The sequence below is a fragment of the Wolffia australiana genome, chromosome 2 (assembly GCF_029677425.1).
Source record: "Wolffia australiana isolate 7733 chromosome 2, ASM2967742v1".
Classification (NCBI taxonomy): domain Eukaryota; kingdom Viridiplantae; phylum Streptophyta; class Magnoliopsida; order Alismatales; family Araceae; genus Wolffia; species Wolffia australiana.
In genome coordinates this window covers 26,315,030-26,342,951 of record NC_135836.1, presented here as the reverse complement: position 1 = coordinate 26,342,951, position 27,922 = coordinate 26,315,030, and the positions used below count along the sequence as shown (strand labels likewise).

The 27,922-nt window shown below is 45.6% G+C and overlaps 3 protein-coding genes and 1 pseudogene across 12 annotated transcripts; 3 read left to right on the top strand and 1 right to left on the bottom strand.

The window, feature by feature from the left end:
* The first annotated feature begins 38 nt into the window (after positions 1-38).
* Positions 39-3,994, top strand: LOC144700283 (auxin response factor 18-like). Its single transcript, XM_078571777.1, has 5 exons — positions 39-1,475; positions 1,574-1,647; positions 1,722-2,871; positions 3,000-3,760; positions 3,841-3,994. The coding sequence occupies exons 2-5, from the start codon at positions 1,637-1,639 to the stop codon at positions 3,908-3,910; spliced, it is 1,992 nt and encodes a 663-aa protein (XP_078427903.1). The 5' UTR covers positions 39-1,475; positions 1,574-1,636; the 3' UTR covers positions 3,911-3,994.
* Positions 3,995-4,141: 147 nt separating this feature from the next.
* On the top strand, positions 4,142-8,026 carry LOC144700284 (Ribosomal L18p/L5e family protein). 3 transcript variants are annotated; one of them, XM_078571779.1, is made up of 2 exons: positions 4,142-6,264; positions 6,418-8,026. In XM_078571779.1, the coding sequence occupies exon 1, from the start codon at positions 4,713-4,715 to the stop codon at positions 5,163-5,165; it is 453 nt and encodes a 150-aa protein (XP_078427905.1). In that variant the 5' UTR covers positions 4,142-4,712; the 3' UTR covers positions 5,166-6,264; positions 6,418-8,026. The 3 variants fall into 3 exon arrangements, with proteins under 3 accessions (XP_078427905.1, XP_078427906.1, XP_078427904.1); XM_078571780.1 differs by having other exon boundaries at positions 6,366-8,026; XM_078571778.1 differs by having other exon boundaries at positions 4,142-6,350.
* LOC144700281 (Zn-dependent exopeptidases superfamily protein) lies at positions 5,159-11,576 on the bottom strand. Of its 8 annotated transcripts, none has more exons than XM_078571769.1 (14): positions 11,381-11,576; positions 11,103-11,246; positions 10,292-10,663; positions 9,533-9,771; positions 8,666-8,822; positions 8,268-8,345; positions 8,063-8,137; positions 7,626-7,745; positions 7,317-7,472; positions 6,699-7,221; positions 6,470-6,626; positions 6,134-6,243; positions 5,950-6,062; positions 5,159-5,885 (listed from the first exon to the last, which is right to left on the bottom strand). In XM_078571769.1, exons 3-14 carry the CDS (start codon positions 10,601-10,603, stop codon positions 5,208-5,210), a joined length of 2,718 nt encoding a protein of 905 aa, XP_078427895.1. In that variant the 5' UTR covers positions 10,604-10,663; positions 11,103-11,246; positions 11,381-11,576; the 3' UTR covers positions 5,159-5,207. The 8 variants fall into 8 exon arrangements, with proteins under 8 accessions (XP_078427895.1, XP_078427896.1, XP_078427897.1 ...); XM_078571770.1 differs by having other exon boundaries at positions 11,420-11,576; XM_078571771.1 differs by having other exon boundaries at positions 11,103-11,239; positions 11,420-11,576.
* Positions 10,964-26,884, top strand: LOC144716437 (eukaryotic translation initiation factor 5B-like; annotated as a pseudogene).
* The last annotated feature ends 1,038 nt before the right edge of the window (positions 26,885-27,922 follow it).

Genomic DNA, 27,922 nt, shown 5'->3' with positions numbered 1-27,922 from the left:
GCTATCGTGGGGGAATCGCTGTTCCGGATAGGGTCACTGTAGTTGGGTTTGGGGCCGCCAGAGGGAGAGAGGGAGAGAGAGAGAGAGAGTGTGGTTAGGGGTCCCTTTCTGCAGAATTATTGCTCTTTGGCTGCTGTCGGCCGGGCTGCCCTGCTTCAGCCTACCCTCTACATCTATCACAGTCTCTCAATCTAATCTCAATCTCTTCTTTCCATCAATCGATCTGGGTCTATCAAATCCTGCCCCGCCGCGCCGCCCTCTCCGGCGCTCGTAGCTATAGAGCCCTGGTGGAATCTGAGCCCCTCAGGCGCCTCTTAAAAGGATCCCTTCAGCTGCGGCTCCCCTGACATGATGCAAGCGAGCAAGAGAAAGACACAGAGAGAGAAGAGAGAGAGATAGAGGGATAGAAGAAGAGAGTGGGGAGGAAGGGGGGGTCTAGGCGGTCTAGTCGTGAGGTCTACGGCGGAGACAGAGATCAGCGCGATGCCCTCCGAGAACACGCAATGGCACGGGCAAGTAAAAACAGTGCCGTAGACGAGCATTGTCGATATGGACTTGCAATCGGTGACCCTACCGCCACACAGTGCGGTGTCCCCAAGCGCGTCGTCTCGCGATCTGGACCGTCCGTGGAGTGGTGGGTCTCGCATCGGCCGAGCCTTCCAGAGAAGAAAATATAGATATTTTAGTTAAGCGACGAAAATAGCGGCAAAGCTTCTCTCTCTCTCTCTCGCTGTCTCCGTCCCTGTCGGCCTCTCTCTTCTTGTCCTCTTTACTCTCCACTCTCGGGCGCTTTCCTCTTCTTGGCTCACCTGGGGCGGCCGAGCGGCGAGTGGTCGTCGCGATGGAGTGAACTGGGATCGATTACGAAATCCAGGAGAAGAGCGTTTACTCCTGTCCGTCACTCTTTTCGATCGAGGAGGGCGAGTTTCTTCGGCGATCAACCCTTTTCCAAGGTGGGTTTTTTTTTTTGTTGAAGGGGGGAGAAACGAGTCTAGGTTTCCCCTCGGCTACCGTGAGTTCGCAGGAAGGGGGAAATGCCCGCAGAGCTCTCTCTAGAGAAGGAAGCCCCTTTGTGAAGTGAGGAGAAGCATGATCGGTTGCTCCAATTTACTGGCCGGGAGCTCTCAGTGCCACGCTGTGGCTCTCTCGCTTTGATATCTTTGTTCGTCTCAGTAAAATGGGGTTTCAGAGATTCTATCTCCTTGCGGAACCTGTTTTTCCAGTCTGATTTCTGCGTTGATCGAGCATAGGAGATGGATTTACAGTCCTTCTGGGACAGCGGAAGGGGATGTTGTGTAATCTCCGTACCTGTCATCCCTATTCAGCTCGTGTGATCTATATCGCCACTCCATCCCCAAGTGGCCTACTGCTCTTCCTAGGTCTCCTCAATAAATCTCTTCTACCCAGCTTCCGGTAGATTGCCCGAGGCTGCTACGCGTCTCGCCCCCGCTGTCAAAGATTCTGCTCTCCTCCAGGTTAGATTCATGGGTCATCTCCCTTTTGCGAGTGCATTTGTTCTTTCTCGCCGCTTCTTGCCTCCATGATTCTGAAGACTGCGTTTCGAGTTCCGCAGGTGATACGCGCTCGGGTCAAGCAAGAAGAAGGAGAAGAAGGGGGAGGGGGTGATGCGAGCCCCATGAGCATTAGGTGAGGGGGTTCTCTTCCTTTCCTCGGAGATTCATGGGCTTTTCTTTTACTGATGGGTCTTGGTTCCTCGGCAGCGCCCTTCTGAGACGGGGGGAGGTTCGCGGCTCGATGATCGGATACAGAGGGGACTACCCGATAGAGATTGCGATGAAGGGAGGAGGGAAGAGGGGCGGCCTGGATCCCCAGCTGTGGCACGCCTGCGCCGGCGGCATGGTCCAGATGCCCGCGCTGGGCTCGCTGGTCTGCTACTTCCCGCAGGGCCAGGCGGAGCACGCGCAGGGGCCGGTAGAATTCCCCAGCAGCCCGCTGCTGCCGGCCTACGTCCTCTGCCGCGTCGCCGCCGTCCAGTATCTCGCCGACCCCGATACGGACGAGGTCTTCGCGAAGATGAAGCTCGCCCCGGCGAGATCCGAGGAGCTGCAGTACGCGGGGGAGGATGGTCTCGCCGGGCCGGGGCCGCCCGAGAAGAGCGCGTCCTTCGCCAAGACGCTGACCCAGTCGGATGCCAACAACGGCGGGGGGTTCTCCGTCCCGCGGTACTGCGCGGAGACCATCTTCCCGCGGCTGGACTACTCGGCGGACCCGCCGGTGCAGACGATCGCGGCGCGGGACGTGCACGGGGAGGTGTGGAAGTTCCGGCATATCTACCGGGGGACGCCACGGCGGCATCTGCTGACCACGGGCTGGAGCACGTTCGTGAACCAGAAGAAGCTCGTGGCGGGGGATTCCATCGTGTTCCTGCGGGCCGACAACGGGGAGCTCTGCGTGGGGATACGGCGCGCCAAGAGGGGGCCGGCGGGCGGTCTGGAGCTGCCCTCGGGCTGGAACATCCCGGGGGGGAGCTGCTTCCCCCCGGCCTACGCGGGGTTCTCGCTCTTCTTGCGCGAGCAGGAGGGCAAGCTCGCGCGGCGCGGCGGGGAGGCGCCTGGCTCGGCGCGCGGCGCGCGGGTGAGGCCGGAGGCGGTGCTGGAGGCGGCGAGCCTGGCGGCGAGGGGGCAGCCCTTCGAGGTGGTCTACTATCCGAGGGCGAGCCGGCCCGAGTTCTGCGTACGGGCGGCCGCCGTGCGGGCCGCCCTGAGGATCGACTGGTGCGCCGGCATGCGGTTCAAGATGGCCTTCGAAACCGAGGACTCGTCGCGGATCAGCTGGTTCATGGGCACCGTCTCCACCGTCCAATGCGCCGACCCCTTGCGCTGGCCCGACTCCCCCTGGCGCCTGCTCCAGGTGATCGAATCGATCTATCCTTTTTTTTTTTCTTTCCCTCGTCGGGGGGTTGTGGGGAGGTTTCTATCAGAGCCGAGAGGTGTTTTTATTTCTTCTTCTTCTTCTTCTTCTAAATGTGGGAAGCGCAGGTTACGTGGGACGAGCCGGACCTGCTGCAGAACGTGAAGCGGGTGAGCCCCTGGCTGGTGGAGCTGGTGGCGAGCGTGCCGGGGTTCCAGCTGAAGAGCTTCTCGCCGCAGAGGAAGAAGCTGCGGCTGCCGCCGTCGCCGGAGCTGGAGGGTCGGGCCTTGACGCACGTCTTCTCTGGGAGCCCGTACGAGCCGAGCAGCAACCCGCGGTGCGGCCTCCCGGACAGAGCCCCTGAAGGCATACAGGGAGCCAGGCATTCTCCTCAGTTGGGCATCTCCGTCTCGGACCACCTCCAGGTGAGCAAGCTGCAGACGGGGCTGCTCCACGCGGGCTTTCACCCGCTTCGCGACCCGTCGTCGGCGCCGGCCGCGGCGCCCCCTCCGGGCAGCCCGCCGCCGTCCGAGGCCGTGTCCTGCGTGCTGACCATCGGCAACGCGTCGTCGTCGCCCCGGTTCAGCCCCCGGGCCTCGCACTTCCTGCTCTTCGGCCAGCCCATTCCCACGGAGCGGCAGCCGGGCACGTCGCCGAGCTCCGGGGAGGAGTCGGAGCTGCGGTCGCCCGACTCGGGCCACTGCAAGGTCTTCCTGGACTCGGAGAACGTCGGCCGCACCCTCGACCTCTCCGTCCTCGGCTCCTACGACGAGCTCTACCGCCGGCTCGCCGACATGTTCGGCATCCACAACTCCGACGTCCGCAGCCGCCACGTCCTCTACCGCGACGCCACCGGCGCCCTCAAGCACACCGGCGACGAGGCCTTCGCGTGAGCCTTCTCGTTCCGATTCCCCGCGCTAATTTTTACTAATTTGTTCGATCGCCCGTGACGGTCTACCTTTCGTGCAGCGACTTCATGAAGACGGCTCGGAGGCTGCAAATTCTCAACGACGGCGAAAGCGACGACGTCGAAAGGTAGACCGCGGAAGCGCGGATTGATCGATCACTGTTCTCTCGGCTCCTTGCCCCCGTTTTGGAATTCAAATTCTGGGTTTTTTGGGTTTTCCTTCGACCTTCACATCCGACATGATGATGATGATGATGATGATTGATGATTGATGATTGACGATCGCGCAACGCGAGGACGACATAGACGACGGCCTAACCGACGCGTGGACACTTGCATTAGACTATGTATGGGAAACTCTTCTTCCGCGCGTGTCAGCGTCTGACTGCGGGAGGAGCGTCGCGACGGTCTCGTTTGTTGTTTATCGAACAGGAGTCGTCTAGCGACGGTCTCCGCTGGCCAGACGTGGACAGAGCCGCGGGGGTTCACTTGCGCCCGAGACGGCAAATTAATGACTGGAAGGGCGTGTTGCTCTTCCTTTGTGAGAAAGTGGATTATGCCTTTGACTTCAGCACAGTGCCCTGCATGCTTGCTTTCTTTCTTATTAAAGAAGAGTTAGAGAACAAACAGCTCGCGGCTGTAGCTGAAGCCGTCGTCTTGCACTGTTTCTGCCGACCACGTAACAGTGTCGGCGCGAGAGTGATTCTATCATTCTACCGAGCAGTGGGCGGGGGAATTGATGAGTGACAAGACAAGACAACTCGAACGGATGTTGTGCCGCCGGCCGCCTCGAGAAAGACCATCTCCTCGTCTTCAGTGAGACGGAACTGGGCTGGCTGGTTCTCCGCTACGGCCCGTTTTGGCCCAAACTCGACGGGTGAGGGGTAGGGTTTTGGTGAGTGGTAGTCTGGTAGGGTGGTGGTGGGGTGGCGCGATGGGGTTCGGTCGGATGCCGGCAACGGGGAAGAAGAGGTTCGTGCTGCGGATGTTCATCTCGCTCAAGTACGTGACGGCGAACGTGGTGGACCGGGGGCGGGGGCGGGTGGTGGCGACGGCGTCTTCTGTGGAGAAGGATTTGAAGGCGAATCTCGAGTGCGGGCGGTTCTGCAACGCCAAGGCCGCGGCGGCGGTCGGAGAGGTCCTGGCGCTGCGGCTCAAGGTCGACGGCCTCGCCGGCGAGGAAATCCACGCCGACCTCGCCAAGGAAATGGAGAAGAAGGGCTTTAAGAATATTACCAAGGTTAGGGCCATCGTCCACGCCCTCCGCTCCCACGGCGTCAATCTCATCTTCGACCCCAACGCCGCCGCCGCCGCCGCCGCCGCGGCGGCGGCGAGGGCGTCGGTTCCTTCTCATGCCACTCCCAAGTCGGACGAAGCCGATGATTGAAACAAGACTCCAATAAACATGGGTTTTAACATGGATTGGCAACTACAGTTTGAAGTCGACGGGAAGGGTGGTGAGGAAGGCCAAGGTATAGGGCGAGGTGGATTTGCCGAAGAGGGAGCACCAAGAGGGGAGCCTCTCGAGAGCTCTGCGCACCTTCGGGGTCACCCTGTTCACGTCCGTCCTCAGCCGTAGAAGCGGCGAACCTTCAGACTCCGCCGTCTCGTTCTTAGACCAGAAGAGCTCCATCTCGAACTTGGTCGGCGAGTCCCGCCCTCCGGAGAACTGTATGATATGCCGGCCGTCAACGCTGCTCTTGTCATGCCTCGGAACCAGCTCTTCAGCCTCTTCTTCTTGTTCTTCGCTTGCGGGCAATCTGAAGGTGAAATCTTCGACGACGTGGGAGTTGACGGCGAGCGACCACCGGGTGGAGAGCTTGGTGTCGATGGAGACGCGCGTTGAGCGGACGCCGTCGACCACGGCGTCGGCCAGCACCCGCAGAGAGGGGATCTCGGTGCGGGTCCAACCTTGCTGGCTGTCCGTGGAGCTCGAGCAGGCGTAGTCCACGTGGAAGGTGACGAAGTCGAGCCGACGGCTCCGCCCGCAGGCAAAGTCCTCCCCTTCAAAGCCCTTCACCTCCCGCTCCAGCCGCCCCGGCGTCGTCGAAAACAAGGTCACAAACGTAGCTGGATCGCCGCCGTCGCTTTCCACGACGTGGACGACCTGCGGGCGTAGAAGAGAGTAAATGGAAAGCAAGAGAAAGCGCAGAGGAGGGAGAGTAGAGTACGTTGACGGCCCGAGCGACGTCGTCCGTGTAGGCCGGGAAGGTTCCCGTCGCCACTGAGGCCAGCGTCACGCAGAGGAGAGTCAGCAGGCCGATGACGACGGGCTTCTTCGCGTCTGCATGCAGCTAAAAGAGGTTAGAGGAGGAGAAGTTAAGGGAGGTGCTTGGAAGGTGGGGTATGGCTTGCCTGAGAGGTGGATGTAGGAAAGAAAGTAGACGAAGACGAGGCAGACCAACGCCGAGATGAGCACTGCAAGAGTGGCGCCTCCGAGCCATTCGGGCGAGCCGCCGGGGTTCCTGCGCGCCGGCGGAGACAATGTAAGTTTTGGAACCTGAGTTTTATAGCATTTCTGACGATCTTCTTTTTGCTGTTTTGGCTCGATTCTTCCAGTCATGGTCAAAGGGTATGTATGTGCCAGATTCTTCATCTTTCTCCTGTGAGTACCGTAAAACTCGTCTACTTCTCGACAGACGATCAGATTAAACAAAGTACAAGGGTGGGCGAGATGGGAAGAAGGTTCACCTGTCGAAGCGGACCAGAAGGCCAGTCATTGTCCCCACCAGCCGAACAATCATGCCGGAAGAGAGCACCAGGGGGACAGCGGAACCAATCAGCAGCGTCAGTATCCGCAGTGGCCTCGGTGACCGCGCAGGAGTCAAAGTCGCCTCAATCAGCCCGTCTGAGTGATGGAAACTTGAAACATGTCATTTGAGCAAGAAACGCTGGAAAAACGAGGGTGGAAGAAGCTCACATGCGAAGGCAGGCGAAACGAGCCAAACCAGAGCCAAGAAAGAGGAGCCGGTCTTCAGAATACTGCCTAGAAGAAGAGCAAGCAGCCACTGCAGAAACCCAGCTTTAAAAAGCCATCTTTCAGATTCCCATCCGACTAATTCGGTTTGTAATGCCGGGGAAGTAGTCCTTTTCTTTGACCATACGCGTTTAAGGTATTTCTGGAGGAGCAGGAACCCCAGCGACTGACCAGTGAGTGCTCCAAGAACAGCAGGGGCACCAAATAATCCCACGGTTAACCAAGGGTTTGCCAAATAAGGGGCCGGAGATGAGCAGATGCGCGGGATGACGACGGCGATAATGACAGAAAAGCTCAGAGAGAAAACCCACATCAGGATGATGCTGATGAATGATAGGATAAACGCACCACCAGCGGCATAACCTCCCATTATGATTGATGCGGTCCAGATTACAAGGGACTGTGCCACCACTGAGTAATGAAGCAGGTCCGCAAAGCGTTGACTGTACAGAACCATGAACAGGCCCTGCGACGTTGTCAATGGAAGACTGTGATCAGGAAATTGGTTTCTTGGTGTGATTGCTTTGACAAAAATTTCAAAGGAAGGGATCGTGTTCGTACCAGAACGTCAAAGAAAATTGACTGCCCAGAGGCTCCCCTTTCTCCCCCTTTATCGTCTTGGAGGTGCGATGACCTGCCGAGTTCAACCAGAAACGAAAGCATATTTTCGCCGAGATGCTGAAGTGATCCAGGCTTTAACAACTCGAGCTTATCGTTCTGAGGACGAACATTATTTTGGCGTCATTCAGTGTTCTTATCTTTCTAAAGAATGAAAAAAGTGGGAAGAAGTTTTTTCTCAAAAAAAAGTAAATCAAATGAGCAGCAAGAACTACTGATATCGATTTTTCGGAAAAGATCCAAAGAAATTACCTTGGTGTGGTAAACAGCGCTGGAATCAGCATAAGCGAAATCGAGCCCAGAGAGACCACCTACTTCTGCGTAAACTTGAAAGTCTGTTGCCGATTTTATTACTCCAGACACGAAGAGATCCTGCCGAACGGCGAAGAATTGGGCGGTCAAAAGAATAACGTTTGGATGAAGAAGACAGTTCAAGAAATATATAGAGCTAAGACACAGCAGTAGACCAAAGTGTTTCAAGAGCAATTAGATACCTTTGACTAGGAATCTCCTCATTTCCATCCAGTTACTTTTGGAAGGTATAATTTAGAAAATAAGTTGCTATTGTAAACTTCCAATCGTTTCTCATGTATCTCGGTTGTAGAGCAAGAAGAACATTGATGTTTCCACTTAAAATCTAAACGTTTTCGACATGACCCACGTACTCGAGAAGGCTAAACAAAAATTACCTGCGCCATCACCAGACCAGAAGGGTATTTTGCTACACGGGAAAAAATTTCAAGCGCCCAAGGATCTCCGCCACTCTGTGAACGTGAGGTTAGCCATAAGTAAGTTTTTAAACATACAACAGGAATACGATAATGATAAATAAGATTCTAGGCGAAGAATTTTTTAACAAAAAAGTTAACACGAAAGAAAGTAAAAGGAACAGACTTGGAATATTGCAGACTTCCCTCCAATTCCCATGGCCTCCAAGTCGATGAAAAAGCGAATCGTATTTCTCCAAGGATGCTGCGTGATATTAACGACAGATCAGCCCCATCAGCAGTACGCATGCGAGAAATAGCACGACGAGGAAATCTTAACAAAATCTGAATGTAATTCTCAATGTGAGACTACGATGAAAATACAGATATTTCAAATAGAATCAGAAATAGCGCCGTTATCTGCCACGTAAATTGTCTGAGAGACTTAACTTCCAAATTCAGATAGAGATCCAACGAGTTATCCACTAATTGATATATTCAGAGTTATATCATATTGAAGATATTTTAACGTATACGATTAACAGTATAAACGATAACGGAGCCAAGAATAACACAATGCCCTACCTGGATTATAAAGCTATGCGCCCCATTTAGGCCCTCCTCTTCCCCTGTATTAAATAGAAAAATAATGCTATTCTTAAATCCATGAGCCCACTGAGACATTCCACGCGCAAGCTCCAGCATAACGGCAATACATGAGCTACAATCACCAGCGCCTTCCCTGAATGCAAGGGAAATTTTCCATTCCTTCGGCATAAGGCCCCATAAATATTTAAAAGACATGGAAATTGAAGGGAAACACTGGAGTAAGAAATATTGAAAAATGGGGTGGACTGGAGCCTCAGTTTATAAGCACCTAAGCAGATAAATAATGATATATTAACATGAATTTCTATACGTCCAAGTAGATGAAAATATCTTACGGCAGAATTATAGATGAGTTCTCATTAACTTCTTTCTTGCGGATATTCTTCTCCACGGTGAATCATATAATTCCTACTTTCTATGAATTCATGTTTCTAAAAATTTCTGTACTTTCAATTTCTCCCCCTTTCCCTTCTTCTTGCAGTGCCCAAGGCCTTCCTCTGGGAACTGTAAAACATTAGTGTACAGATGGAAATAAAGATATACCTAAGTAGATATGTTTTATCCATTGGCGGCTTAATATGCAGATGTCATTCAAAAACATCTAGTAGCATTCTGGAATTTAATCGAATTTTTAAAAAATATCTAGTACTTTTTAAAAAATATCAACTGCATATGAAGCCACCAATGGATAAAACACATTTGATGTTGTTTACTTAAATTGTCAAAATATGAATAGAAATTTGTATTGTATTTAAAATGTATTTTGTGTACACTACAGCTTCTTCTCAACCAACTGGTGCTCCACGACAAGAACAATTTATTAAAAAATCCAAGGATACTTACGTTGAGAAAACCGTGTCAATATGAGAAGATACGAGAATTGCTCTCTCCTCTGCTTCAGGAAGATACTTAGGTTTGATTCTTAGAACCACATGCTTCAAATCTGAGTAAAGAAGCGTTTTTCCCTTGAAAAGACCCTTGGTGAGACGACTTGCCCCAGTTCTTGCATGAAAGAGATCCACTTCAACATCAACTTCCCAATGAGCCGATTCTTTGATTCTTCTTGATGATTCCAGGACATGCTGTTCCAAAAGCACGGTTCATGGTCAACTTAATTTCTAAATATTAATTTACCGAAAAGTAGACTATCATAAACAGTAGACTGGGTTAATCGGCGGATTTCCTAAAATGATGCACAAGAGACACCAAATATGAATGAAGAAACCACGGATTATTTCAAGAAATCACGTCACAAAAAAAACTTATATTTTTTTTTGAAAAAAACTTTTATTGTTTACCGAAAAATTGAAGAGCTCCTCTTTCAAATAGATCTTGCGAAATCGTCAGCCTTCTATCTTAGATTTGATACGTAGTCAAAAGAACAGAAAACAGAGCCCTACTTTTATTTTATACTATTTTATCATCCTCGCAGATAAGGTTTTTTGAACATCATCAACTGAATAATTAAGGTTTATCTGTGGAATGATAACAGATCATGGACCAATTCAAGAGCGTTATGCGACGGTTCAAGTCAAAGGTGGATTAATCGATGAAAAAAATTGCATTAAAGAAGCAAATATAAACTTGACGCCAAAAACAAACCTCAAATGCGATGTCAAGGGCGTCTGAACCAATTGGATGAGGTCCCGGCCTTGTCAAAGCAATGACATGCTGCATTGCTAGATCCTCTGAGAAACCTCGTTTACCAGCCTGATCCGGTGAAAGTGGCTTCGGTAGCACTTCGAATTGGAAATGGTAAACGGCCCAGGAACCATAAACAACAAGAAAAAACAAGGAGAAGAATAAAATTGGCTGCCTTCGGATGCTCTGTCTTCTATGGCCATTCGTAGACACGGTTTGAGCCACAGGCGTAGGCTCTGAAGCTGTTGTTGAAGTTTGAGGCCGCCGACGCATTTTCAGCGGATGAACTCAACTGAGGTGCCAGAAGTCGGTAACAGATGGGTAGCAAGAATCCTACCCAGATAAGAGAAATATAAGTGGATAATTCATTGAGATAATCGAAATGTAGGAGGATGAGACGAAAGGAAACTTTTTGATCTTCTTCCGCTTCTGAATACTGCTAAAGAACAAACGCAAAAGACTCATGATCTTTACTTGTGTCAAAGCACAAGTTTACTATACTGGAAACTGAGAAATCAACAGTTTTAAATACTTGGTACTTTTTCTTCAGTACGAGAGAAACAATTTCAAACATCCCCCTGGGGGTAAAAAAAACGGAGAAAACGTTTCGAAGAAATCGAAGAGGGATAACGGATGGATCCACAGGTTTATCCGCCGACCACGCTCAGTAGCAACTCGCTGTCGAGGGACAGATCTCGGGTCAGGAACGCTAGGCCAAGAAGAAAGTTTCTGTCTTTAAGCCCTTCCGCAGGGAAAACGCAGGCGGCGTTACCTAAACACCGCGGAATTCGCCAGGCAGCGTAAGATGTTCAGCCTTCATCGACGGAGAAGTCCCGCCTTCCTCGTTAACTACGATCCGAACTGCACGCGGTGATCAGTGGCGGTTGCGATAATCCGGAATGCAAGACTCTGTAGCCTAGAAAATGGGCGTTTTTGAAGTGGAAACACAATTTTAAGAACCGTATGAAAGGATTGAAAATAAAGAGTGCTCGATCGCGCTAAATTTCTTTCTTCTCGAATAAAGAATGTTCAATTACGACTTTATGCTACCTAGGCCCGGTGTCGTCCCCTTTTCATTTTTGTTCTCACCGTTCGGGTTCAAACTCCGCGGACGACGTTCTTCTCCGTTCGATTTCCTTGTCGTCTTCATCAACCTCCATTTCGAAAAGTTCGGATCTCATGGATGATCAGTTGAAAATGTTTGTATTCGCCAGCGCTAGCATTGTTCTCCACTGTCTCAACCTTCCTAGAGTCAGAAGCCATCGTCATAATAAAAACCATATTCATAGTTAACATCAATGCGAAAGTCAACGGTTTGAATTTCATGATCCAGATCAATTTATCATCTACAGTGTGAAAAAAGTTAATGTTCAAAAGCATGAATTCTCTTTGTTTAAAAAAATCTTGAAATAAATGACAAAATTCTCACTGTTCATCGATGGACTCTTCCATGATCACTGAAAACCGAAACTCCTGGCAATTCGTTTTCCCAGCATATAAATTCGGAACAACAACAAAAAGTAAAGACGATGTAAGTAATTTAAGAAAACAAGGATTTTACTTACGCGTTGAGAAAATCCTCTTCCGGACTTATAAAGGAAGAAGAAATAGACAGGATATATCTGTCTAGTTGATAATGTCCGAGTTCTGCATCCGATTTAACACATAACAGAATTAAACGAAGGCTAAAACACTTGCAGGATCAAACCTTTTTGGTCAGTTTCGCACAAATTTCCCGCTACAGATATTTCTGTTTGTTATTCCCCCCATCCCACTGTCTGCAAAGTTCTCAATTAATCTACCTTTCCTATTGAGAACATTCTTCCATTATTCTGAATTGTCAAGAATCAAAGACTTCCCTTTATCTTCTATATCCATTTAAAATCTATCGATATGTGAATTGGGGGTTAAATAGTATGCAACTCGTCTCATACATATATGTGTCATTTATCACCATTGTAGACGTGTGAGTGATTAAAATAATGCATGTTAACATTTCTTTCATATACATTTTAAATATTCATGTATAAACTTAGTATGTCCTATTTTTTACTTTTTTGTATAATTATAAATTATTATTCCAACAAATACAACCAATATATTTTATCAAATTTCCTATGAGTTATAATGATTTGTTAGTTGATTTTGTGGAAATTTCATAATTTTGGTATTTATTCATGAAAAATATGATTTCATTGAGTAGGAAAATATATTTTAAAGAAATAATTTCTATTTATTGAAGAATAAAATAAGAACCGATCAATGGATCAACAAGGGAAATGTTTACTAAGCTCCAAATGTTGTATTTCTCGTCAGTCAGACCCATTTGGCTTTCAGGTGAAAGGACTTCCATTTTCTCAGTTGTTCCTGATTTTTGGCTTGAAACCATCGCTCACAAGTGCACCAACTTCTCACTCAGTTAATTTCCATATGCTAGAGCTTCGCCCAACAGTTGCTCACAATTGATACACGTTCGAATGATTTATAAATATATTAAAGAAAATGATGGTTTAGTCTTCATTTTTTAAAAAATAATATGGTATAAACCATCATCTGTAGTCATTCTAGGGACATTCAAATGAGAAATCTCCATTTTGTGATTTTTTTCCAGAGTCTATATTAAGCATAGCTTTTCCAAGAACATCTGAACTAATGGGTTCGGTCTTAATCAATGATCTGATATGGGATTCACAGATCAAATGAAAATGGATCATGCTGAACCCTTGAACAAAAACCAAAGCCTCTTCCAGAGGCTTTGGTAAAGCCTATCACTAAAAACAAAACAAAAACAAACATATATATATAAAGCCTATCAACGTTCCAGAGGCCCTAGTTTGTGTGACATTGCGCGGGCTCGAGCCACAGACTATTAAATCAGTCACTTGATCTCTTGAAAAGTCGTAACACCAAGTTTATCATCGCTCTGAACAAGGTCTGCTTCATTTCATCGGTGATTTCCACTTTCTTTTCCTTTATCAACTTTGATTGAGGTTATCATGAAATGATCAGGTTAATAGCCTTTATGGGTGGAAGAGGTGCCCTAATACGCCGATCAAAGTGACCATGAATTTAAGATGAGAGTAACTCAGGTCACCACTAGTCTCTTTATTCTCGTTTAAGACGAAATCAAAGCCCGTAGATATAACACATAAACATAGATGGACGCATTGATAGATAGATCCCTAGATAAATATATTAGATAGGCACATCGATAGAGAGATCCCTAGATACATATGCTTCAATTGATACATTGATAGATACATACATACATACATACATATATATATATATATATATATATATATATATATATATAGATAGATAGATAGGAACGTTGCTAAATAGATTCCCATATAGATAGATCAATTCATATACCGAAATATGATCCAGAATTACATATCTTTTTGTGAATGGTGTGTGTCTTTGATAGGAAAACATGAGGTGACAAAACATATCAGGTGGTGATGGTGGACTATAGTGCGAACATGAATGAAGTGTGCTGTGGATCATGATGGACGAAAAGTTGAAGATTGCTTGCCAATTTTGGATGTCATAATACTACTGGTGTTTAAACATTTTACTTGCAGAATAATACCCCGACTACCGAAACTTCCAAAATCCGATCTCTTTGGCCTTGCTTCTATTTCATTCAATAATATCCATCAGGTTTTCCCCAGCTGGTATGGATGAATGTCGATCATAAAGAAGAGGATCATTTGTCAGAAGGCTTAAATAAGACTGTTTTTCCATTGTAGAGTTCTGAAAGCCTCAATTTTTTATTAATGTGTATTTTGGAAGATGGAGGAACCCTTTGTTTGCACTCTGACTTCTGAGATAACAATTCGTGAGATATGTAATTATGACTGTGACGGAGGCAAATTACGTTGTAATATTTTAATTTTTTGTTGTAAAATTAATTTTCCTACAGTCAAATAAATTTAGTAAAGTACAGAAACTTACTCAAGTGTATATCATGTGTAAGGTATTCTCCACAGGGACTGGCCTTTAGGTTTAAATTTAATAATAGAGTTGTTATTTGTTAAGTGTTAGATCATCACGGCCCAATTAGGGCTAATTTTACTAACTTATGGGCCTGAGGCCATTTACGTGTAATAGACTAATTCTAGGGATCTAATGGAAAAACTAACCTAAAATGGATTTAAATAAAGGCCCATTAACGACCCATTAAGGGCCCATTAAGGGCCCAATAGTGAGGGGCCCATTTAGGGAATATATTAGGTCCATTAAGGACCTAATATATGCTGGGCCTGATTTATATCAGGCCCAGCCTCCAACAGCTATAAATATAGCTGTTGGAAGTCCTTTTTCGAAAAAAAAGAATCTTTTCTGCAGCTTTTTCCAACCGTCAGTTTTTGACCGTTGGACAAAAGCATTAACCTCTCTCTCTCTCTCTCTGTGAAAATTTGTATAAAAGGGGCATCTGTTCAGTAATAAAGATCAGTTCATTTTGCCCCAATTTTTCTGTCTCTTCTCCACATTCTCAGAAATTCTCTCTGCAGTCCACTATCTCATCTTTTCCTTCAATTTATTACATTAAGATTAACAGTATATTTTATTGTGGTTTCCTGTAGATTATTACCCAGTTCATGGAACAAAGGATGAATACAGAATTTTACTATAAGAATAAAGACATGGAAGATACGTTCAACATTGTTCCAACGAGTGCATTCAGGTAGATTATCATTTTTTCGAATACATGAGAAAAAGGACTAGAGAAGAGTCATTGAGATTAAACGAGTTAATATGTTTCACAACAGTGAAGGTGTGCCAGATCTTCTTCTGGTTCTCGTGTTTTGGGTGCAAAGACCAATGGCAGAGAAATTAACATTTCAAAACGAACTCATGGTGTGGCCTTCTTTGATTTTTTAGTGTATCATCTTCTTTGATTTTTTTGTCTCATTTTATTCAGTTGAAATTTCGGTTGTGATGAACAGTCCACTGTGTTTGAGGTGAAAGTAATTGAGAGATTGGGGGCGACGATAGACGTAGTGTTGGTCAATGGGTAACTTCATGAAGGAGATCAGATTGTTGTCTGTGGCATGCAGGTTGGTACCGTCTTCATTCTCGTCTGTTCTCTCTATAATAATCTGGTGATTTTATGTTTTTCTTAAGTAATTCACCTGCCCTCTACAGGGCCCCATTGTGACTAACATTCGAGCTCTGTTGACTTCTCGTCCGATGAAAGAGCTCTGCATCAAGATTAAATATATCTCTCTCTCTCTCTCTCTCTCTCTGTTTCTAACAATTATTCTTTCTTCCTCTGTATATATCTATCTATATCTCTCTCAGCCTTTGTCTCTCTTCCTTTCTCTCTCTCTCTCTCTCTACCTACCAATTATTCTGCCTATCTATTTACTTATCTCTCTAGTGCTATCTATCTCTTTGCCTCCCTCCATCTCAATCTACCTATATTCTGATTTCTTTATGTACCCATCTATGTATATGTCTTTATTTTCTTCTCTCTCTTCCTCTCTATCTAATAATCTCTTTTCTTTCTTCCTCTGTATTTCTATCTCTCTCTTTCTATCTATCTACCCATCTTCATATCTCTCCATCAACCTATCTGTGTACATATTTCTATTTTCCTCTCTCTCTCCCTCCCTCTCTCCCACTCTCTATACTTATCTATTTCCGCTCTCTCCCTCCCCCCTTTCTTATATATGTCCCTATCTATCTTTCTACTCATCCCTTTCTCCTTTCTCTCAATTTATTTGTCTTTCTATTCTGTAATCTCTATGTTGTTATGTATTAATCTATCAATCCACCTATTTATCAATCTTTATTTTTATATTGTTGAAAATGTCAAACCCTCCAGCTCTAAGTTTCAGGATTGTGGGGGTTGACGTGGTACATACTAGAAATTAGGATGACTTGGCACATCCTTGAGAATAGGATCATGCCTACTTTCTAGGGTTGTGCCTGGTTTTTAGGGAGCATTTAGGCCATGGGATGTGCCTATAAAAGGCCCCCCATTTCTCTTGTTTTCTTGACCCCCAACTACACCCTTGATGTATTATGTTTTCTCCCTTTGCATTGAGTAGAGTTTCTTGAAAGTTCTTTTGAACTAGATGTCTCTTACTCCTTCCCTCTCTCTCTTGAAGTTGGTGCTCTCTTGACGGTGACAATGCGGGGACGTGACGAGGCTAACGACTACACCTCGGCATTTCTCCTCGTATCGGCTTAGGATCATCTTCGACATCTTCTGTAGTTGTTCACGTCCAAGTACACTTTCGCCAAGTGTTTGCGCCCAACAAGTGGTATCACAGCTACATGTTTGAGGGGACTTGGTATGGCTTACGAAAGGGCAACTTCCATTATTTCTCGATACTACGTTGAGAAATTGAGCAGCTCGGTCAACTTCAGTATGTGGCAACAAAAAGTGAAGGACATATTGATCGAAAAGAATGTTATTGAAGCTTTGGATGATACGAAACCTGAAGGTGTCAAGGATGCCGATTGGAGACGGATGCAAATGAAAGCCTCTAGCATTATTCGTCAATGTTTGTCAAATGATGTGAGATATCATATTTTTGATCTTGAAGATCCTGCCAAGATCTGGAAGACATTGGCTCGACAATATGCTGGGAAGACATCTATGAGCAAAGCTTTGTTGAAAGCAAAGCTATTTGGACTTGGGATGGCCGAAGGTACCAAATTGCTTGCTCATATTGATCATTTCCAAAGCCTTTGCGTTGAATTGCAGAAGTTTGAGGATGACTTGTCTGAGGAGAGCAAGATGATCATCTTGTTGATTTCATTGCCCAACAAGTACGAGAACCTTGTGACGATGATGCCTCATGAGACGAACATGCTGAGTTTTGATGAGGTAATTTTGACATTGATGGAGTTTGACCAGAGACGGTTTGCATCTGATGCTAATTAGAGTTAAGGTTTGTTCGTGCAAGGTGGGCAAGAAAGAGGTCGTACGAGGGAGAAAAGTAAGACCGAGGAGAAGAAGAAGGGACGGTCCAAGTTAAGGGCCAACTGGTTGAAAAACCAAGAATGCCATAAGTGTCATGCTAAGGGGCACTTAAGGCGTGATTGTCCAAACCTGAATGGTGGTAAGGCAGTAGATGGAGAGACGAGTTAGGCCAATGTCACAATGGTGGAGGACAGTGATGGTGAAGTTTATTCTGCCCTAATTGCGGTTGCGGAGTTGGCGGACACGTGAATCCTTGATTCCAGCTGCTCTTATCATATTTGCTCACATGCTGACTGGTTTGACTCCTATAAGAGTTCCACATGGACTGTTTCTATGGGAAATAATGCTCCGTACGAGGTTGTTGGCATCGGGAGCGTGAAGATTCAGATGTTTGATGGTGTAGTGAGAATGTTGGGGAACGTGCGACATGTACTGGCCTTGCATCAAGCTTGATTTTGCTTGGTGTGCTAGAGGCAAATGGATGTTCTTATCGGGCCGAGAATGGGGTGCTTAAGGTTTGTAAAGGTTCTCTTGTCATTATGAAGGGGATTCGACAACGAGCCAATATTTATAGACTTGAAAGGGAGCACCGTTGTTGGTGGAGCTGCTACATCAACACCCCATGAGACATCAACTGATGACACCCTATTATGGCACTTACGGCTAAGATATATGAGTAAAAGAGGCATGCATATGCTTCATGCACGTGGACTACTACCCAGAGTTAGATCTTGTAAATTGGAATTTTGCAAGTAATCTGTTAAGGGCAGGCAGTGTAGGGTGAGCTTCAAGGTGACAAAGCACATTATCAGAAACATCCTTGACTACATTCATGCTGATGTGTGGGGTTCTATTGATGTGATGTCGAAAGGAGGTGCTTGTTATTTCTTGACCTTTGTTGATGATTTCTCCAGGAAGATTTGGGTTCACTTCTTGACACACAAGTTTGAGGTATTTTATCAGTTTTAGACATGGTGTGCTAAGGTGGAGAATCAAAATGGAAGGAAGATCAAGGTCTTGCAGACTGATAACGGGACATAGTTCAAGAATTTGGGGTTTGACCAGTTTTGTGATGAGCACGGGATCCAGCGGTACTTTACAATGAAGAAGACTCCTCAGCAGAATGGTGTAGCTAAACACATGAATCACACTGCTGCAGGGAGGGCGTGGTGCTTGAGGTTGACTACGGATTTGCCCAAGGAGTTTTGGGCGGAGGTAGTGAATGCAACAATTTATTTGAGTAGTAGAACGCCCAATTCAGCTCTTGATGGGAAGTTAGCTGAAGAGGTATGGAGTGGCAAGCTTGTTGACTATTCCATTCTAGGAATTTTTGGATGTCCAAGTTATGCCCTCATTCTTGCTGATGAGAGATCGAAGCTTGATCCAAAGTCTAAAAGGTGCATTTTTTTGGGCTATGGAGGAGGAGAAAGGGCTATAGGCTTTGGGATCCTGAAGCAAAGAAGATTGTGGTCAGCTGGGACGTGGTGTTTGATGAAGACCATATCTTGAAGGCACCCATTGATGAGCCGTTGCCTCAGAAACTATAGGATACTCTTGTGGAGAAGACGACTTGGATGGAGGTGGAGAAAGGGAAAAATCCACCCAAGTCAACGGTGGAACCTATGGAGACTCCGGAGTTCATTGAGGAGAGCATTGCATCTAGATGAGGTTGGCGAGTGACAAGACCTCCCACTCATCTAAAAGATTTTGTTGCTTTTGCTCTGTTTGTAGGAGATGGTATCAGATGAAGGTGGAGCACCTTGAAGATGATCGTGTGACAAGTGCATTGGCCCCCCAGCCCTAAGTTTCATGATTGTAGGGGTTGACTTTGGTACATTCTAGAAATTAGGATGACTTGGCACATCCTTGAGAATAGGATCATGCCTACTTTCTAGGATCGTGCTTAGTTTTTAGGGGACACTTAGGCCATAGGATGTGCCTTTAAAACGCCCCACATTTCTCTTGTTTTCTTGATCCCCAACTATACTCTTGATATATTCTCTTTTCTCCCTTTGAGTTGAGTAAAGTTTTTTGAAAGTTCTTTTGAACTAGAAGTCTCTTCCTTCTTCCTCCTCTCTCTCTTTAAGTTGGTGCTCTCTAGACGGCGACGACATGGGGACATGACGAGGCTAACGACTACGTCTCAATGTTTCTCCTCATATTGTGTTAGGGTCATCCTTGACATATTCTGCAGTTTTTCACATCCAAGTACGCTTTTGTGAGTGTTTGCACCCAACATAGATACTTACATATGTATATCACTTTTTGTGTATATTTTTATCTTTCATTGATGCTCTGTATATATATCTATTAACATGTCTATATATCTGATTTACTTACTGTATATGTTCTGGTTGTAATCGATAGGGTTCATATCTGCATCACAAAGCTATTAAGGCGGCACAAGGAGTGAAGGTCATCGCTCAGGTAGGATTAAACATTGAAAGAAATATTTACGACTGAAAGAATCTACGTTGACCTTCCCTGCTTCAATTGAGACCTGAGCATACTATTGTGGGCACAACGTTGTACCTGGTCAACCTTGATGATGACCTCGAGTCCATCCAGGATATGGCAAAGCAGGACATGAAGAACGTGATGGGCCACAACGACAAGAGCGGTGTAGGTGTCTGCGTGAAGGCCTCCACGTTGGGATCGTTTGAAGCCCTCCTTGAGCTCCTCAAGAGCCCTGCTATTAACATCCCTATCAGTGGCATCAGCATTGGGCCCGTACACAAGAAGGACGTGATGAAGGCTAGTGTGATGCTGGAGAGGAGCAAGGAGTATGCCACGATCCTCACTTTTGATGTCAAGGTCACCCTCGAGGCAAGGGACCTTGCTGAGGAGCTTGGTGTAAAGATCTTGATTGCGATATCATCTACCACCTCTTGGACCAGTTCAGAGCTTACATTGATGCCCTTCAAGAAGAAGAAAAAGACGGAGAGTGCCGATGACACGGTCTTCCCTGCATCCTACAGATCATGTGCAACTACGTCTTCAAGAAGGACCCCATCATCCTTGGTGTCGACTCCTTGATGGCATTCTGAAGGTCTCTCTTCTCTTATCTTTCTCTCTCTAGACCTTTTATTCTCTCCCTTTCACTCTTGCTAAATTTTTAGTCGTGGTACAGGTTGGGACCCCATTTGCGTCCCCCCACAGGAGTTCATTGATATTGGCAGGATCACGTCGATTGAGGTCATTGATGCACGGAAACGTGCAGTCGTTTAACACACGATTCGATCGACAAAAATATAAAATACCCAAATCAATACAAGGTTTAGAAAAAATTCGAGTACAGCGATGATTACGGGTCGAATCCACAGAGAATGCGGGTTGACTTAATCGATTCGGTTGACTCAGTCAACTTAGATCTAATTGAACTTAGAAAGAAGGAGATTTTTTTTAGTAAATATATATATATATATTTAGAATAGGGAGAATGATGATATATATCATAATAATGATCAGAGGAACCCAAGAAAACTGATTTCGCCCAAATCTAAGGTCAGATCGTCGAGATATCGCGATCGGAAGCGCAAACCCTAATTCTCAATTTCAGAACAGTCAATGGTAAAAGAGGAATTGGGGTGACCAAACCATTGATGAAAGTGAGTGTTACGTATCCGCGGAAAGAGGACTCGACAAGGAATCTAATGGTACCAAAAGCGTGAAATTCGGACTTAAAACGAGAGAGAAATCTCTGTTTGAAGTCAACCGAAGAAATCGCGGATGAAAATGGAAAAGTCATGGTCTGATCTAATCTAAATCCTAACTAACGTCTAATCTAATAAAATCTATAGGGTAAGGATTGCGAAGATTACGCGCTACTAACCCAATTGCCCCGAAGATGTCGTCGATGTCGTCGGTTCCTTCTTCGGCGGAGTTTCGGTGTTCAAGGGGTGATCCTCAAACGCTTTCTCACCCTCTTCGTGATTTCTCGCACAAATCCTGAGGAAATGCTTCTTAAACGCGAAAAAAATCACTTTTTACTCAAGAAACTTTCTCACGAGGCTCCAAGATGCTCAAAGACTTGAGATTTCAAGAGCAATCCGAGAAGAGAGAGAAAACGGGGGTTAAATAGGGTTACATGGGGATTCTAGGCATTTTAGGAGCTTTTAGAGGCATTTTTTCCATTTTAGGCCTTAGTGGGCCGTTCGTGGCCCACTCAGGCCACGATTTCCTCTATTTCTGGCCTTATTCAAGGCCGGGAATTATCTGGGCGTGCGTAATGGCCTCCACGTGGGCTCACCTTGCGGGTCCACGTCTGGGCCCGCTATTGGACCTGGTCTTGTGCTCGCTTAATGGGCCTCGGCCTTGACTCCTTAATGGGGCGGTGGCCTGGCCCGGGCCCGCTGGCTGGCTGGCTCCTCGTGAGCCACCACGTGGGCCCAATAACCTCCTTTTTGAGCCCAATAGCTCCGTTTGGCCCCATTTTGGCTGAAATTTTTTTTCATCGGCTTCAGATTTTTGTTCTCTTCAACCCCGTGCCATCCTCGACTTGGGTCGATGCGTATGGTTGACTCCTAGTTCTTCACATCATTCTTCTCTTCTCTCTTCTTCATTAAGCATCCACTTAAGTCCTGAAAGTCAATCCCAAGAATATCGTTAATTTCAAGTTGTTTGACCTTGAAAAAGGTCAAACCTAAATTAAATATGAAATTAAGCGTAAAAAGTGCATAAATGTGGACTTAATGAAATGGTACGGTGATAGAGAAAATGTCATGAAAACATGATAACATGCATCATATTCATGATAGTTAAGCATTAATGATAGTGAATTATGATCAATTCGCATATTAAATATGCATGTCATCACACCCCCCAACTTCAATCATTGCTAGTCCCTTAGCAATATAAACATGTAATGTATGAAAGGATCAACAAGTAACTTTAAAAACTTATGAGTTGAACATTGACAGAAGCTGAAATTGAAGTTCTACCTTGAGTGATGCACAAAAACTCTTCAAAGTTACTGAGTTTATACTTCAGTCCACAACCTCAACCAAGAAATTATTGCCGCTCTACTATACTAGGGTACATATAAAATATATTTTTGAAGAAATTGGCATCAACCAAATGAAGTATCAATAATACCTTGTACTATGGAGACGGAATGGTGGGTGCAAGAAGTATTGTGCATCATCCTTTTCCTACATAATGGCTATAAAATACAGTCGGCTCAAACCATGGGGGCACCTTCCCACAACTCTTTGAAATTTTTTTTTTTTTACACAAACTTTCACACATATTTACACACACTTATATACAACTTTCACGCAAACATTTCACATTTACTCACTTGTCACAGCCTTTTATTGAGAATATATACTATAAGGCTTTTTGGCGACTTATTTGGAACAACATGCACACTCTTTTTTTTTTTTAACATTCATCCCCCATGGCCGTCCTTAGTAGACGGGCGGCTTATTTCCCGGAAAGAGGTTTATGTATCTCCTTAGATCAGGGGGCTTCACTCTGTCAATAATATTAGTTGCCTGGAACTGGATGATACACGCTACAGCTTGCTATGGAGAGAGGATGGGTTTTCATGCAAGATATGATTGATACCGAGTAAAAGAAATTGAGGGAGGGAGACGCATAGAAGTTTTGAAAACTTAGGTTTAATAGGAACATTAAAAATCCTTGGCTAGACCTTCCTCACCCCAAAGGGATGCACCTAAGACCAAAGTGCCAACAACTCCAAACAGTCCCGACATCACTCAAGGTTGCTCGTCCCACAAGTTCTATGTTTTTATGTGCATGAGGTTTGAAAGAATTTCTTGATGGTGCTTACATGATTTTAATATGTTTTCATGCATAGAATATGTAAATAGATCCCCCATAAATCAAATATCTCTACTTCAAGGATGGGTTGCAAGGGCATTTCATCTCTCTTTGAGATGTTCAATGTGGATTGACACTTTAAGCATTCCTGACAATATTTATGCGCATCCTTGAATAAAGTTGGCCAATAGAAACCACTTTGAAGCACTTTAACTCCAGTCTTTCTCAATGCAAAATGTCCTCCACATAATGATGAGTGACACATCGCCAATACATCGGCTTGTTCCTCGTCCGGAACACATCTTCGGATAATCTTATCAGCCCCCAAACGGAACAATTGAGGTTCTTCCCAAAAGTAATATCGAGCGTCATGGAAGAGCTTTCTCCTCTGATGGGTGTTCCAATAATCCAGAACTGTTCCTGTGACTAAGTAATTAACGATGTGAGCAAACCATGGCACTTTACTTACGACGGCAAGGAGTTGCTCGTCGGGGAATGTGTCACTAATCTCTCCAAAACTAGTAGTTGAGAAAGATGATCAGCCACTAAGTTCTCACTCCCCTTCTTATCCTTAATGTCCAAATCAAATTCTTGGAGGAGGAGAACCCATCTGATTAGTCATGGTTTTGCCTCTTTCTTGGATAGCAAGTATTTGATAGCTGCATGATCGGTGTATATGGTGATTTTGCTTGCCAAGACGTAAGGCCTAAATTTTTCTAGAGCAAAGACGACGGCTAACAACTCCTTCTCAATAGTCGTGTAATGGAGTTGAGCATCGGCTAGCGTCTTGCTCGCATAACATATGGCAATGGGCTTCTTATTGATTTGTTGTCCCAAAACCGCACCTACCGCATAATCTGAAGCATCACACATGATCTCAAAAGGTAAATCCAAGTTAGGACTTTGTAAAATTGGTGCTTCCACTAAAGATTACTTCAGAAGCTGAAATGCGTGTCTTCCCTCTTGATCGATGATGAAGCCTTTGCCCTTGCATAGGAGGGAAGTTAATGGCTTTGAAACTTTGGCAAAATCTTTGATGAATCTGCGATAGAAGCCTACATGCCCAAGAAAACTTCTTAGCTCCCTTATCGAGTTTGGGAGGGCAAGGCTTTGTATCACCTCAACTTTAGCCTTGTCCACTTCTAATCCATTGCTTGAAACTAGATGTCCAAGTACTATCCCTTCTCTAACCATGAAGTGCGACTTCTACCAACTCAATACTAATCTCTTTTTGACGCAAACCTCCAGAATTTGCATTTAGTGCTCAAGGCACTCATCGAAGCTCGACCCAAAAACTGAAACATCATCCATGAAGACCTCGAGACTCTCTCCTAAGAAGTCGGAGAATATGGCCATCATGCATCTCTGAAATGTGGCCAGGGCATTACACAATCCGAATGGCATGCGTTGCAACGCATACGTGCCAAAAGGACATGTGAAAGTGGTCTTTTCTTGATCATCGGGATGGATAGCAATCTGATTATACCCGGAATATCCTTCCAAGAAGCAATAATATCCTTGACCAGCAAGCTTATCGAGGATTTGATCAATAAATGGTAAGAGGAAATGATCCTTTTTTGTTGCCGCATTCAACTTCCGATAATTGATACATACTCTCCATTTCGTCGGAAGGCGTGTTTGAATTTCTTCTCCCTTATCATTCGTCATGATGGTGATTCCAGCTTTCTTGGGAACTACATGTACCAGGCTCACCCATGGACTATCTGATATAGGATAAATGATGCTGGCATTTGACCATTTAAGAATTTCCTCTTTCACCGCATCCCATACTTTAGGGTTGAGCCTCCGTTGTGCATCTCTGGAGGGTCGAGAGTCATCCTCTAGGTATATCCGATGAGTGCACAAGGGTCGATTCCCTTCAAATCCGACAAACTCCATCCTAATGCTCTCTCCTTTTCCCGCAACACCTCAAGTAATCTCCGCTCTTGGTTTTCCTCTAGTTGCGAAGATATAATCACGGGTTTTGCCTTGTGTTGATCAAGATATGCATATTTCAGCGTGGAAAGTAAGGGTTTGAGATCAAGAGTCGGCTCAATCGAGGGAAATGGATCATCCTCGGGCTCCTCAATACTCTCTTCCTCAATAAGTGCCATAGTCTCATCAATGCAATCATCAATCTCGGCATCGTCGTTTTTCGGTTGAAACTAAAAGAGCTCCTCCATTTGATCATCGACAAAGAAATATTCGGCAAAGTTAAAGGTCGTGTGTACGTTGTCGAGTTTTAAAAGCGTGGTCTCCCACACACACACATGCTCTGGATACTAGATGATCTGTACAAGCCAAATACTCCTGAAGACATTGACAGCCCTTGCGATTCTGTAAATCCAAGATGTACGTGTATGAAGGACGCAAATTGCTCCAAGAAGTTCCCCAAGGAGTGCATCGGCTCAACCCAATTCAACAACGATGGGTATCCTCTCTACCAGTGCCACAATAATGGTCTTGTCATCCAGAAGAGTTTGTATCTCATCGACAACAACTAGGTTGTTCCATACAACAAGTATTCATGCGAGGTGTTCCACTACAACATCAACGTGGAAATCTGCTCTTCCATCAAGTCGATGAAGTACCTGAACAAGTATGTCTACAAGGGCCACGACCACATTCAAACCAAAGTATCTTCGAAGGATGCTCCAAGAGACGGTGTCGTTGCTGTGCAGCCCAAGATCCTTCGTCACGCGATGAAGCCCAATAATATCTTGATGTCAGATATGTATGCGCATCAGAGTTTTTTTGGCAGATCTGTGGATTCAGCATTAAAAAGATGTATCCAAGTGTGTACACTCTCCAAGTTCACCAAGCGGACCCTGTATTGTGACTTCTCATCTTATTACACGTGGAACAATTCTGCTCGACATTAGTCATGACGTCAGCAACTGCAGTGTATCGGAAGGGTGCACTTCGTGAGCCCTCGTGATAGTATGCAATACTACCTTTGGTTGATGCTTCATCACATTCCAAGAGCGACGTGTTACAAAGATTTACGCACCGTTGATGGTTTCATCTACGACACATATCAAAGAGATGCTCAAGCTCGTGGCCTACTCCACTCCGATGAAGAGTTCGACAACGATCTCGCGTTGGCGTCAGGCATTGCTTCTCCCCGTCAAGTTCGCAAGCTCTTCGCGATGATGCTACTTTATTGTGACATCTCCCAACCAAACGTGCTTCTCGAGAAGTACCTTGACACCATGTCATAGGACATCCGTTTCATGAACGACACTTTGCAAGTGAATACAGTGATACCACAAGAAGTGTTGAGCATGCTTGAGTCCATTCTCTATCACAACGGATCTTCGCTCACAGAGTTCCTAGCGTTGCCCCAAGGCATCGAACTCCAACTGACAGATACAGAATGTGGGCCAAGCAAAGGAAACAACATCCTGCATGCGATCTCTACGGCGGAACACCTACAAGGCATGTTGAACAAAGAACAGCGACAAATGTATGACGCAGTATTTGAAGCCATCAAACCGACATAACGTGCTAAGGAGGCCAAGGTCTTCTTTGTTGACGAGCCTAGGGGATCTGGGAAGACGTTTCTCTACTCAGCTATTCTCACGCACATCAACGCCTCTCATCACAATGCCATCTCGACTGCGACAAGTGGTATCGCGGCGCTTCTTCTGGGAGGGCCAATGATGCACCGTCACATTTATGAGATGCATGATCGATCGATTGGAGATGTGATGAAGGCCATCGATGCAAGTTTGAAAAGTGTTCCTTTCGGCGGCAAGGTCGTCGTGATGGGAGGCGACTTCAGAGACAAATGCTTCCAGTCTTACCGAAAGGCTCGCGATAAATGATTGTCAGTTCGTCCCTCAACCAAAGCGATGTATGGTGCCATTGCTCTGTTTTTCTCCTCCGAACCAACATCCGCATTTTGCTTGACCAACAAGCATGGAGCGAGTTCATACTTGATGTCGGAGAAGGACGTGTTGGCCCTAATGTCCATCTTCCAGCTGAGATTCAGCGCGTCTCCTCTTTGCCGGATCTGATTGCCCAGGTTTCTGGCACCTTTGAAGATGGCACAAGTCAGTTAATAGCGAAGACAATTTTGACGCCCCTAAATGATGATGTGGTCAAGGTTAACAACATGGTGCTTGACGTCTTCCTAGGTGAAGAGATGGAGTACTTCAGCTTCGACGAAATCCCTCCTGGCAAAGTTGACAATGAATACCTTACTCAACCGAGTTCCTGAACATGATTGATGATGCGACAATGCCGCTCCACAAGCTCCGACTAAAGATGGAGTGCGTCATGATCCTTCTCAGAAACCTAATCATATGATTCAAACAAGTCATAGCTTAGACATAGTGAGAAGCTCGTGGAGGTGATTGAATGATCAAGATGGATCATCTGCCATCGATATAAGCTGAGATTAACTCAAGGAAGATGATGCAGAAAATCCCTCGTCAAGGTAGTGAGGATATTGGAGGAGATATCTAATGATCCCTGTTACGCATCGGTATTAATCGAATGATAGATTAGGGTTTGACGATCAACCATACACTGTGTGGTTCAAGAGTCTCATGTAGATGATTGACTATACATATATGATAACCGATGATGCGAAAGGTTCTATAAAAGAGTTCAAACACTACTCGGTATCTTCTAGAGCACGAGGTGTAGCTCGGCACTCCACGGGCTTGAAACTTAACATATCGATTGGGTAAAATCAATCCTTAGTTAATTAATCTATATGTTGATATAGTTAATTAATACTCATTTCAAGCCCCTAGGCCAACCCAAATTGAGATCCCCCCTTTCTCCAATCAAATCTCTTCTCCATTCAACCAAGGAGAGTGTCTTCATGGTGAGATGATCTTGAAGATTTTTAATGA

Excerpts from the sequence above, each read along its gene's own strand:
- LOC144700283 (XM_078571777.1), top strand. Across the intron at positions 2,872-2,999 it reads CCCCCTGGCGCCTGCTCCAG|GTTACGTGGGACGAGCCGGA; the intron begins GTGATCGAATCG and ends TGGGAAGCGCAG. Across the intron at positions 3,761-3,840 it reads ACCGGCGACGAGGCCTTCGC|CGACTTCATGAAGACGGCTC; the intron begins GTGAGCCTTCTC and ends CCTTTCGTGCAG.
- LOC144700284 (XM_078571779.1), top strand. The coding sequence starts at position 4,713 with ATGGGGTTCGGTCGGATGCCGGCAACGGGGAAGAAGAGGTTCGTGCTG.
- LOC144700281 (XM_078571769.1), bottom strand. The coding sequence starts at position 10,603 with ATGCGTCGGCGGCCTCAAACTTCAACAACAGCTTCAGAGCCTACGCCT. Across the intron at positions 7,746-8,062 it reads CTGGTCTGGTGATGGCGCAG|GATCTCTTCGTGTCTGGAGT; the intron begins GTAATTTTTGTT and ends GCCGTTCGGCAG. Across the intron at positions 6,063-6,133 it reads TTCCTACATCCACCTCTCAG|ACGCGAAGAAGCCCGTCGTC; the intron begins GCAAGCCATACC and ends AGCTGCATGCAG.